This window comes from Theileria orientalis, chromosome 1 (assembly GCF_000740895.1).
Source record: "Theileria orientalis strain Shintoku DNA, chromosome 1, complete genome".
NCBI lineage: Eukaryota > Apicomplexa > Aconoidasida > Piroplasmida > Theileriidae > Theileria > Theileria orientalis.
Genome location: NC_025260.1, coordinates 1,519,338 through 1,531,695, shown reverse-complemented (window position 1 = coordinate 1,531,695; position 12,358 = coordinate 1,519,338). Strand labels below are relative to the sequence as shown.

Genomic DNA, 12,358 nt, shown 5'->3' with positions numbered 1-12,358 from the left:
AAGTTTTAAATTTAATTTTAAGTGTCAATCCACTTTTTACCTTTTATCACTTAGTTTTTATTTTTCGCTTTTCCCTCTTCCCTCTTCACTTTAATAATTACTAATGTTACTACTAATACTGCCATTACTATTGCTACTTCTACTTCTACTACTACTACTACTCATACTACTACTAATATTAGTATTGCTAAATAAAAAATAGTAAAATGTATGAAAATTGATCAACAAATTACCAGGAGTAGTAGGAAATCAGCAACCGTTATCAGTAGCTACCGGTAAACATACTTCGGGGCGGAGTCATCTGACCAGCTTCCTTACTACCTTTTTGGTAGTGTCCAGCTCCTTTTCAGTTTCGTCGAAGTGTATTGGGATATCCAGCTCCTTCAGCTCCCTAGGGTACAGCCTGTCCTTGACGATTCTGGCAGGTGTCTCCTCCAGGTCCGGTTTGTACACCTCCTCCTCCTCGTTGTGCCACGCACTCTCCTTCAACAGGAACGATTTCACTCTGCTCAGGTGCACCCGCTCCCTAGCCTGCGCCAGCTGCGAGAGCAGGTGGAAGTGCCCCCTCGTCCTCTCCCCGTACTTCGGGGGATGTGGAGGAATCAGGTTCGCCTGAGAGAGAACCGTGGCCACCGGCACGTTCATGTCGCAGCCCACGCCGAGCCAGAACTTAATTCTGCTGAACCTCAGTCTTATTTCCGATAAGCTCTCGTGGTTTTCGCCTATTGCCGAGGGGATTGGATTCAAGGGTTTTCTCTGGACGCTGCCCAGCACCTCCATGTGTTTGCCGTCCCTGGGATCCCTTTGGTTCGCCGCTACGAGCATTAGGAACTTTTTACCTACAATTCACGTTAACAATCCAGAGTCACATGTGTACACATACACACTGTAAACGGTTGTTTTTGTACATAAACATAGGCATATTTGATACAGATATCTGTATATATATATATATATATCATTTGTGTATACTTTCTTACCTCTTTTGCCCATTACTTGGAACCTCAACCTGGGAGGTCCTCTTGTTTTAGAATAGTATGGCAAGAACAGTCTATTTACTCCCATCTTCTGTTCAGTATTACACATGTGTTTACTCCTAAAATATTAAAATCCAATCCTACTTTAATTAAATATACGCCATTGGTGGAATCTGCCCATGTATTCCTCAATCATTTCCTCTATTGTTGGGACCATGGAATCTTAGCCAATTTATGGTTACAATCACACACATCACCTTAACACACTACTTATCACATATATTTTACAATTAAATTATCTTTCGTCCTATTTTTGGACAAATGCTCCTCTATTTTACACTGATGTTTTACACTTCATTTACTTTTACTTGCTTCTATTAAATTCATGAACGACTCCATACTCTTCAGTATCACTTTGTAGTGATTAACTTGCACATCTCTGTTGCTGTTAACATAATCTGGCAGTATCGACTTAAAATACATATAACTTTCCTCTATGTCTTCCATCAATTGTATCAATTTTTTCCTTTTCACGTTCAATTGATCCGACTCAACTACTCCTTCTTCTTCTTCTTCATCATCATCACTTCTCCCATCTTCCTTCATTTCCATGTACCGTTCTGATAAATTTGCCACCTTTTCTCTTACTGACCTGCCAAATTTATGCATCAGCGTACTCGATATCAGTCTAACCACGCCATCGTTTCCCAGTATCACAACCCACTCCACTACATTGTTCACCAACTCTTTTAACTTTTCTCTATTTTCGTCGTAGTAGTTATAGTTCATTGAGTTCAACTGTGTGTACAGTTTATTATACACTTTATCTCCGAATACTTCCTTATCTGCCATCAGCTTGCCCCAATTACTCTGAATGTTTTCATATATTTTAACTTTACTACCTCCATCACTACCACTATTAGCACTTTTTTGTTGATATTCCACTTCGTAACTTGGTATCAAGCTTTCCTCTCTTTTAAACAACTCTTCCATATATTTATTCGCCAGTCCTTCTATTTGTTGATCATTCAGGTATTGCAGCCATGCAAACATTACTATGTGTGAGTTATATAAACTTTTCAGCTTACTTCTCTCCATATAACTTCTTAACTTATTCAATATTGTCCTCAGTAATCTACTCAATCCATTATCATTCTCCTTCCTATTACTCGTTAATAACTTATTTTCTTCCACTTCTTCTCTGCCACCATATTTTCCACTATATTCGTCGTTAAATTCATTATTTATGTACTTTTCATCTTCATATTTATTTTCATTACTGTAACATTCACTTAAATACTCACATATCTTCTGATATATATTTATTCCTTCATCTATATTCATTATATTCCACTCATCTCTATAATACTTTATAAGCTCATTAATTATATAATAGTTGTACACTTTCTTCATATATCCCTTTTCATCTTCATCGTATTCACTGTTATACTTATTTCTATAGTACTTGTTTATTGTTGGCAACGATTCAAACACCTTCCTATAGTCTTCTATATTATTGTAATACTCTGGTATAAATACTTTTTTAAAGGTTAATTTAATTGCTGTTTTATACAATTTATTGTTAACTTTCAATTGATTCAGTGAATTCAATAGTACAAGTAACTTTTTTACTACCTCATCTATTTTATTACTCATTTGTGTACTAGTACTACTACTACCAATATTAGCAGTACTTGTACTACTGGTACTACTACCGATATTAGCAGTACTTGTAACAATTCCTTGTAAATTTGTTTCATCCAACAGCAGTATATACTCTTTGTAGTTATATACTATCGTTGGTTTTATCAACTTAATTGTTTCCAACTTCTTAGCCTTCTTTCTTATCTGTTCTTTTATTTGTTTTATTTCCGCTCCTAGTTTAACGTTATTTGTTTCTAATTCCCTTTTATTTTTCTTTATCGTCTCATTCTTATCTACTAATTCTTTGTATATATTTTCTAATTGTGTTAACCAATTCATTTCCTTTCCTACTCTTTCTCCACTTTCTGTTGTTTCATATGTTTCTGACCTTTCTATTTTATACGTCACGTTATCTTTTGTTTTATTTGTTGTAAACAACAGTGGCTTGACCAATCCTTTTCCATCTCTTCCCAGTGCTCCTCCTTTATATCCCATTTTCTTTAACATGTTCAATCCTTTTCCGTACATCTTCTGTATATTGTCTTCGTTGTATCCCATCTCACTTTCCTCCTTTTCTCTACTTTCATATCTGCTATATCTTCTACTTCTCTTGTTCTGGAATTGTACTTGTTTACTCATTATTTCCCTATTATATTCTTCGTTTCCTTCATAATCTTCTTCTTCATCATCCACCACTATGTAATCGTCATAGTTGATTATATTACTTATGAAGTCTTCGTCTGAGTTCAATTCCACATCTGAGTCTTCTAGGATTTCCTTATTTTCAGGCGTTTCATCGTCTTCATTAATAGAAGAATCCACTTTCGACACGTTCAACGTACCTCCAGATACAAACCCTAAGGAAGACGTGCCCTTTCTTCTATTATTAGCCATTTTTTTTACTTGCGTTTAAATAAACCTAGTTCACACTACTAAAATTGCAATATTCAATCCATAAAGTGGTTAATAAAGTGTGAGTGAATTAACTAATTTCATTTGAATTACTAATAATCGACTATTTAATTATTACTGTATTTCATTTGTGTTTTTACAGTCTGTTTCCAACTTTCATTAAATGAACAGTGATTATACATTATTATTCCTCTTTATCTAGTTTATACGTATTATAATACATTTTTAAATATTACTTTTATCAAAATTTGTGTATTTACACAATAAATAACACATTATATTACTCATTCTACCACACATTCACACTTTATATTTTTCTTTCATGTTCCATGATTCCTTTACTTTTCTCATATTAATCTCCACTTTCACACTAATTATTTGATTATATAAATACGTAAACATGAACGTGTGTTTTCACTGAATTAAAATGTTATGTTGAGGTCCATTCCAAGGAATCCGCACGGCAGCGACTTAACGAACCCATCTGGTCCCAGGAAATGTGCATAGTGGTCTGGTATACAGGCCAGTTGAATGTTGTTTTTCCCACTAAGTGTAAATTAATCCGTGGAATCCTGGTCATTTCTCTAAATAACTAGCTACTGTGTGACCGTGTGCTACCTGAATAGCGATGACGATATCGTCAGATTCGTCCCCGGTATTCTGTATGTAAACGCCAAGTTGCAGGTGCCCTTCTCACTTTGTAGCAGCTTGTTGTACCTGTAAATTATTTATAATTTACCCATTAATTATTTTTAGTCGTCTAAATACAACAATACTCTTTTATTTTGTGTTGTTGGCTCGATATTACTTCCATCAAATTGTCCGTGTTTTTTGTTTTCTTATCCGTCTCTGACCTAATCTTACTGACCAGCGTATTTATGTTGTCCAAAACCACTTTGAACTCGTTAACTTCGCCGACTACGTTCCAGTTTTTGGTCAAGCTTGCTCTTCCCTTCAATACCTTCTCTGCCATAACCAGGTCGCTACTTTCCAACAGCTTCAGCTTTATCACTTCATTCAACATGTGCTTCAGATTATTGGTAAACGGCCCCTCCTTAACATTGTTTGTGACCTTACTTTTGAAATAAATCGGTATTAGGTTGTTCAAATTTGTTTTATATGAACTCAGTATGCGCTAAATATTTATAATCAAGTTTACAGTCTTACCGAATACTCCTTACTAATATCGGATTCATTTCTATGACTCTTCACATAGTTAAAAAACTCATTAATGTACATGAACTTTAAGTTATTCACGTTCGTTTTAAATAGGCCAAAAACCACCGCTTCTGCATAACTCAGCAGATCAAACAATACTTTCAGTCTTTTCTCCCTATCAGCCGAACTTAATACCGAGGCAAATACTGATTTGCTATTCCTACTCGTCATCTCCAAATATACTAAAGCGCTTCCGAAAATGGAGCTTTCATACAATTTACCCAAGTTGTTTACTTCCGAGGTGACGTCCAACACTTTAATATGATCCTCCAACTTGGTTTCTTCTGACCTCGATTCGCCTAAATAGTCGTCCCTTTGCCTTTCTTGGCTTAAACTGCTCGATAAGTCCACATTCCTGTTACCCTTTTCCAATAATAGAGACTGGTTTGGGAATTTATTTGAAATGTGTTCCATTAGGGACTTAGAATAACTATCAACTATTTGATCCTTAATGTTTTTACAGTGATCTGAGTAATTTAAATAATCCATTCTCTTCCTTTTTAACTTGTTTTTCAGTAGGTTTGTAAAATACACAACTGTGGAATCATTGTAGCCTTCTACACTCAAATTTCCAGGATTTATTGTTAATAGACTTTTTCTATCAATTCCAATGATTGAATTTTTATTCAAATGTTTATTTGACAACTTATTATGTATTTTACAGGTGCGATTGTTGGAGGATTTATTAATGAGCAAATAGGAAGAATAATTATTTTTTGGCATTAACGAATACACTTTGTCTATGCGAATTTGAAATAAGTGTAAAAAACAAGTAAATCGAAACACTTTACTTATGAAATCCATATTTACACATATTTTAAAATATGTAAATTTGGCTATGAAAACAAAATAATAAAGTCAAAATAATCCTATTTCAACTAAAAAAGCGATATTTAAAAGGAATCTCAGGAATTCATGGCCAATTAAAAGAATTTAGGACATATTGATGTATATTCCTTTGGAAATTTTGAAAAAAAAAATTATTTTTAAATTTAATTTAAAATATAATTAATATGTTAAATTATAATATAAATTAAACTACATAAGTAAATATTGGTTCCATTATAACACTTGAAATAAACAATAGTGCTCCACACAATAAATGTGATTCACAGCTGTATTTTAGTTTTAAAATCTCGAAAAGATAATTCGTTTGTTTAAAATTGGCATTGTTATACGTATTTATAAGTAACTTTTAGTTTATGTAACTTTATACTCATTATACATCTTGTAAATGGAAGGATGTTTAAGTTTAATCGAAGTGGACTTTTGGTAAAAAATGATAATAATTTCATTTTTGCAGATTATTACATATAGTTTTCAACCAAAATAAATTATTCATAGGTTGGAAGAGTTATAATAATTTTGGTCATTTGATATAAATTGAATTTCACTGTGTGATGTACACAGTAAAGTATGATTAGAGGCCGTTGATTCTCTTAAATAAATTGTAGACAAAAATCGAGTTTAATCGTATTTCATGGTTAGTTTTGTAAATTAGTGATTGTAAAACTTGTTTTCTCGAAAATCAACACATATTAAAATATTGTGTAATCCGTTGTTGATTTCTAAGTAGGAAAGCACAAAAAAGAACTTACACACCGGTAATTGTAATTTGTTTTAAAAATAATTTTGTATAATAATCCCATAAAAATGGTGGACAGTACAAGTAGAGCCCATTCAAAGGAATCCAGCGAAAAAGAAGACCTGAATGAAGGAGAAGATGGGATTATAGCTCAAAAAACGAGCGCAACAGACGCTAATTACGGGATTGCAGCGGACGAAGGAGAATTAAGTATCCAGAAGAGAATAAGTAACATACTGTCGAGGCCGAGTTACCCAGGGTTCGCAGACATAGTTGAAATGGAAGCAGTGCAGAGGTTGAGTAAATCGCACATAGACCCAGGAGCAGTGATAGAGTTCGTTAAGTCGCGAGACCTGAGTAAGTTCTACGAGGCGAAGCAGAAGGTGGAGGAGCAGCACCCGACGAGCGGAAAGAGCGAGTACGCACACCTGCGGCCGGAGGAAATCATGAACAAGTTCGGACTGGAGGACACAGTGCAGGGACTGTCGGAGTCGCAAATACTGTTCAACAGAGAAATGTACGGAGAAAACGTGCTCGACCTGGGCAAGAAGGACCCGATCTGGAAAATATTCCTCTCGCAGTTCAAAAGCTTCGTAATAGTGCTGCTCTTTATAGCAGCAGTGGCGTCGCTGGCACTGAAGAACTACATCGAAGGAGGCTTCATCATATTCATCGTGCTCGTCAACTCGACGATGGCGACGTACATGGAGCGCTCAGCAGCGAACGTGCTGGAGAAGCTGGCGCAGCTCTCGAGTCCGGTGGCGAGAGTGGTGAGGAACGGGACTGAGATGGAGGTGACGAGCAAGGAAGTGGTGCCGGGAGACGTCCTGGTGCTGAAAACAGGAGACACAGTGGTGGCGGACATACGCCTGTTCGAAGTGATGGAAATGAGGATCAACGAGTCGCTGCTGACGGGAGAGTCAGTGGACGTGAAGAAGACGACAGTGTCGGAGGACATGGACGCGCCCTTCAGCACGAACCTGTGCTTCGCGTCGACCTCAGTGGTGAGCGGGTTCGGAAAGGGAATCGTGGTGAACACAGGAATGAACACGCAGGTGGGCAAGATAGCGAAGCAGCTGAAGAAGGCGAGTGAGACGAGTAAGATCACGCCGCTGCAGAGAGGACTGAACAGGCTGGGAGGAACGATAGGGATTATCTCGACGCTGGTGCTGGTGACGATAGTGGTGGTGGCAATACTGACGAAGTTCGACGACCCGACGAGGCCGAACACGAACAGGACGCTCTCGATAGTGCTCCTGGCAGTAGGGTTCGCAGCCTCCTCGATACCGGAGGGGCTGCCGATGGTGGTGACGATCTCGCTGAGTCTGGGAGCGAAGGACATGGCGAAGGAGAACGCGAACGTGCTGAAGCTGCCCTCAGTGGAGACGCTGGGCTGCTGCTCGATCATATGTAGCGACAAAACGGGCACGCTGACGGAGGGGAAGATGGTGACGACGGACATGACACTGTTCTACTCCTCGGGAGAGGCGAGTACGAGTGGCGGTTCCAGCAGTAACGCTACGGGTACCGCTAAGGGTAATAACACCACCGATAGTGCTAGTAAGGACAATAACACGAGTAGTAGCGGCAAGAGTAGGGCGGGTAAAGCAGGTGATGGCCCTAAAACGAGTGAAACAAACAAGGCTGTCAATAAGACGGTTTCACACTCGAGTCTGAAGTTCTATCCGACCTACGGATTCAACCCCAGGGGAGGAGTCTTCTACAGCGACGAGCTGACTGACGAGTTCAGAGACAAGATCATAGCGCTCTACAGAAAAAAGGACTTCGACTTCGAACAGATGAAGGAGAACATTATGTCGCAGCTGGCCAAGGATGTGGAAGTTGGAGGCGGAGAGGACGGCGCAGCGAGGAGGAGCAAGTACATGGACGCGAACAGAAGTGACAAAGTGCGCTACTTTGAAAGCATGCTGGTCAGGATCATCATGACGACGTGCTACCTTAACAGCTACAACACGAAGCTGGTGTTCGACGAGGAGTCGAACAAGTGGACGTGCGTGGGAAACATGACGGAGAGTCCACTGGTGGTGGCGGCGACAAAGTGCGGAGTGACGCCGGTAGTCCTCGAAGACTACGAGAGGCTGGAAAGACTGGAGGTGCCCTTCAACTCGAAGAGGAAGATGTCGATGACAGTGCACAAGTTGAAAACGCAGAACCGCTACGAGTACCTTGACCTGGAGAGAGGAGCACTCAAATTCACGCACGTGGCGCTGGTGAAGGGAGCGCCGGACGTGCTGAGAAAGTACTGCAAGTACCTGGCGACGCCGGACTCCACAGGAAGAGGAATGAGAGTGAACTACGACCAGGGCCTAGTACACGATGAGAGTGAAGGTAGTAGTACTTCCACGGGTGATGGTAGTGGTCCCACAGGATCAGTCAGCACGGACAAGTACGGAGGCAGCAACGTGGTAATGAAGATGAACAACGCACTGTCAAAGGCGAGTTTGAGGGTGATCATGATAGGAATCGTGCCGCTGACAGACGAGGACGTGGCGCAACTTAGCAGCTTCGAAGACTCTGAAGAAAGGCAGCACTACATACTGACAGGAAAGAGAGGAGCGAGAGTTGGAAGCAGTGAAGCCGGAGAAGGAAAGGTAGCCTCGTCCGCAAAACCCGGTGAAGCAGTTGAAAGAACAGCCAGTATCAGCTCCAATGACCCGAGGAGGTCGAGTCCCAAGTTCGGAAGCATGAACGAAGAGGAAGCACTGGGTAGAGATGAGGGAAGAGTGGTGCTGCTGGGAATAACAGGAAGCTTCGACCCGCCGAGACCAGGAGTGAGGGACGCAATAGAGACCTGCAGGTCGGCAGGAGTTAGAGTGATCATGATCACGGGAGACCAGAAGACGACAGCAGTGGCAATAGGAAAGCAGATAGGAATCGCGGAGGTGGGCGACTTCCGCTACCCGACGCGGTCGAGCTGGCGAAGCCGCTCAGGGCTCCTCGGCAGAGTTAAGTCAGGCATTCAGTACATCCGGAGGCAGAGCGGGGAGCTGAGCTCCAGGATATCGCGGCATTCGAGCAGGAGCTCGAGTCGGCATCAGAGCAGCCAACAGTTGAGCCAGCAAGGTCAGCACGGCACGGAAGAGCAAGGACAATTTAACAAATACGAGCAACAGGACTCCTACCAAGCTGAGCAACAGCAATCCTACCAAGCTGGACAAGCTGGACAACACAGCCCAGGCGCAGAAGGGCACGGACAGAAGGACGAAGAAGGGCACGCAAAAACGCTAAAAAAAGACCCTGTGAAGAGTGGGTCGCGGCTGGAACTTAGTCATCGCTACAGCCAACGCAGTGACCTCTCTGAGGAACTGGGACTGGAGTGCAGCCACCTGCACGTGAACAACAACCCGAGCATGGAGTACCTGCCGGACGAGGAGATCGACCTGATCACGGCGAAGTACAACGTCTTCTGCAGAGCGCAGCCGGAGGACAAGGTGGCAATAGTCAACTCGCTGAAGCGCAAGGGCGAGATCACAGCGATGACGGGCGACGGAGTCAACGACGCAGCGGCGCTGAAGACGGCGGACATAGGAATCAGCATGGGCATCAACGGAACTGACGTGGCGAAGGGAGCCTCGGAGCTCGTGCTGCTGGACGACAACTTCTGCACAATTGTCAACGCAGTGCGGGCAGGAAGGACGATCTACAGCAACATACAGAAGTTCGTGTCCTTCCTGCTGGGCACGAACATCGGAGAGATCCTGTACCTGACGACGAGCATCGTCATCAGGACGCTGCCGCCAGTGGAGGCGCTGCAGATCCTCTTCCTCAACTTCCTGACCGACGGGTGCCCGGCGGTGGCGCTGAGCAGGGAGCCTGCGGACGACGACGCGATGAAGCGGCCGCCGAGGAGGCCGAACACGCCGATCATGACCAAGGAGTGGTGGCTGCTCGGCAACCTTCCGCACACGGTCTTCGAGGCGCTCGCGGTGATCGCGGCGATCCTCGTCGGGCTCTACCTGTGCACGGGCGTCCTCACGCTCAACGACATCCACGGCCAGTGCAAGTACGTGCACCTCAAGGACGCATCGGGCACGAGCCACGAGCTCGTCTACTTCTGCAAGTCCTACGAGTACGTCCTCTCGAGGAAGTACACGGGCTGGGTGACGAACCTGACCTACTTTGACCCGCAGGAGAGGAAGATGAAGGTCTTCCTCGGCGCCGCCAGGGGGAAGGTGGACCCGCTGAGGTCGGACGACCCGGGGCTGCACCCGGCGCTCAGGGCGAAGTTCGCCGGCATGTCGGCCTCGCGCCTGGCCGAGCTCGACGCTGAGATGGGCAAGTGGGTGGAGCTCGACGAGAACGGCTGGCCGCGCAGCAAGGACTCGCAGCTGGTCGGCGGCGCGCGTCTCTACGGCGCCGGCGAGACTGGGTACCGCGAGATCGTGGGCCGGAAGGCGACGCAGGCGCGCACCATCTCCTTCATCACTGCCGTCTGGTCCGAGATGCTGCGCGCCTACACCGTGCGCAGCTGGGACTACTTCTACCGCGTCTTCAACCGGAACCCGTGGATGCACTTCGCCTGCTCCCTCTCCGCGACCGTCACCTTTGCGCTCACGGTGGTGCCCGGCGTGTCCTCGGTGCTCCACGTCTGCTCGCTTCCCTACTGGCAGTACCTGCTCTCGATCGCCTTCGCGCTCACGACGCTGGTCCTCGACGAGTGCATTACCAAGGCGCTCTACAAGAGTCTGAAGAAGAGGGGGAAGATCGTGTAGCCGTGAGGGCGCCCTGACTCCGACACCAGTTCAATGTGCGCCTCCTTTGACTCTGCACTTTGCACTTAATGTTAGTACTTCTACATGTTGGTGATACCGTATCCTTCCACGCAGTAAGTTGGCGCCACCGCCTGTAGCTTACCACAACTGGCGAGTGCCTATTATTACTTATAGTAAAACTCAACTAGTGATATAACAGTAAATATACTATGGCATTACTAACTGTAGCTAGCGATATTGCAACGCCACCCTAAAAATATGAATAGATTTTATTACTGAGTGTAGCTGTAGCATAACACTATAGTAGCACATAGCAATTCCTATAACAAATAGCTAATCCCACAGCCATTAATATTAACAGCTAATCCTACAGTCATTAATATAACAAATAGCTAATCCTACAGTCATTAATATAACAAATAGCTAATCCCATATCAATTAATATGAACAAATAGCTTTTACGATAGTAACGAATAACATAATCATATTGATTAATAACAATCTGCGACAAAGTAGAGTATAGTTTAAAAGATTAGCTTTGTACGCGTTTAGTGAGTTTTCCATTCCATGTGGTCGTAACCTGCAAGGGGCTAATCTTTTAGGTCTTCTACCTTTCCTCTGCGTGTCAATCCGGGTTATGGAGGAGGATAAGGCACGGCGAAAAGATTGTGCGTCAAAGGCTCAGTGGATCAGGCCACCACGCAGCCTCAGTACCAGGTGGAGCGTGCTCTCCTTCTGAATGTTGTAGTCGCTGAGCGTTCTTCCGTCCTCCAGCTGTTTTCCGGCGAATATGAGCCTCTGCTGGTCCGGGGGAATGCCCTCCTTGTCCTGGATCTTAGCCTTCACGTTCTCAATCGTGTCGCTCGGCTCAACCTCGAGGGTTATGGTCTTGCCCGTGAGGGTTTTGACGAAGATTTGCATTCCTCCGCGCAGCCTCAGTACCAGGTGGAGCGTGCTCTCCTTCTGAATGTTGTAGTCGCTGAGCGTTCTTCCGTCCTCCAGCTGTTTTCCGGCGAATATGAGCCTCTGCTGGTCCGGGGGAATGCCCTCCTTGTCCTGGATCTTAGCCTTCACGTTCTCAATCGTGTCGCTCGGCTCAACCTCGAGGGTTATGGTCTTGCCCGTGAGAGTCTTTACAAAAATCTGCATCTTTACTTTCCACGCTTGCTCCTGTCAGTGCCAAGTGCCAGTAGATCTACGCCTGGGTCCTAGATCTAGTCTTATTTATATTTCGGAGTTGTAATTGGAAACCTAAAGTGTGTATTAGCTTGTGAGTATGCGGTGTGCTG

At 43.6% G+C, this 12,358-nt stretch overlaps 5 protein-coding genes across 5 annotated transcripts; 1 reads left to right on the top strand and 4 right to left on the bottom strand.

Moving 5' to 3' along the window:
* Positions 1-297: 297 nt before the first annotated feature.
* Positions 298-1,086, bottom strand: TOT_010000628 (30S ribosomal protein S16; the record flags this gene model as incomplete). The annotated part of the gene is made up of 2 exons (XM_009691173.1): positions 298-839; positions 981-1,086. 2 exons carry the CDS (start codon positions 1,084-1,086, stop codon positions 298-300), a joined length of 648 nt encoding a protein of 215 aa, XP_009689468.1.
* A 245-nt stretch (positions 1,087-1,331) lies between these two features.
* Positions 1,332-3,515, bottom strand: TOT_010000627 (uncharacterized protein; the record flags this gene model as incomplete). The annotated part of the gene is made up of 2 exons (XM_009691172.1): positions 1,332-2,612; positions 2,715-3,515. 2 exons carry the CDS (start codon positions 3,513-3,515, stop codon positions 1,332-1,334), a joined length of 2,082 nt encoding a protein of 693 aa, XP_009689467.1.
* A 440-nt stretch (positions 3,516-3,955) lies between these two features.
* Positions 3,956-5,555, bottom strand: TOT_010000626 (conserved hypothetical protein; the record flags this gene model as incomplete). Its single annotated transcript, XM_009691171.1, has 4 exons — positions 3,956-4,079; positions 4,152-4,250; positions 4,310-4,668; positions 4,701-5,555. 4 exons carry the CDS (start codon positions 5,553-5,555, stop codon positions 3,956-3,958), a joined length of 1,437 nt encoding a protein of 478 aa, XP_009689466.1.
* Positions 5,556-6,458: 903 nt separating this feature from the next.
* On the top strand, positions 6,459-11,069 carry TOT_010001279 (cation ATPase; the record flags this gene model as incomplete). Its single annotated transcript, XM_009691170.1, has 5 exons — positions 6,459-7,839; positions 7,948-8,691; positions 8,752-8,918; positions 9,054-9,265; positions 9,647-11,069. The coding sequence occupies 5 exons, from the start codon at positions 6,459-6,461 to the stop codon at positions 11,067-11,069; spliced, it is 3,927 nt and encodes a 1,308-aa protein (XP_009689465.1).
* A 681-nt stretch (positions 11,070-11,750) lies between these two features.
* On the bottom strand, positions 11,751-12,218 carry TOT_010000624 (ubiquitin; the record flags this gene model as incomplete). The annotated part of the gene is made up of 1 exon (XM_009691169.1): positions 11,751-12,218. One exon carries the CDS (start codon positions 12,216-12,218, stop codon positions 11,751-11,753), a length of 468 nt encoding a protein of 155 aa, XP_009689464.1.
* Positions 12,219-12,358: the final 140 nt, after the last annotated feature.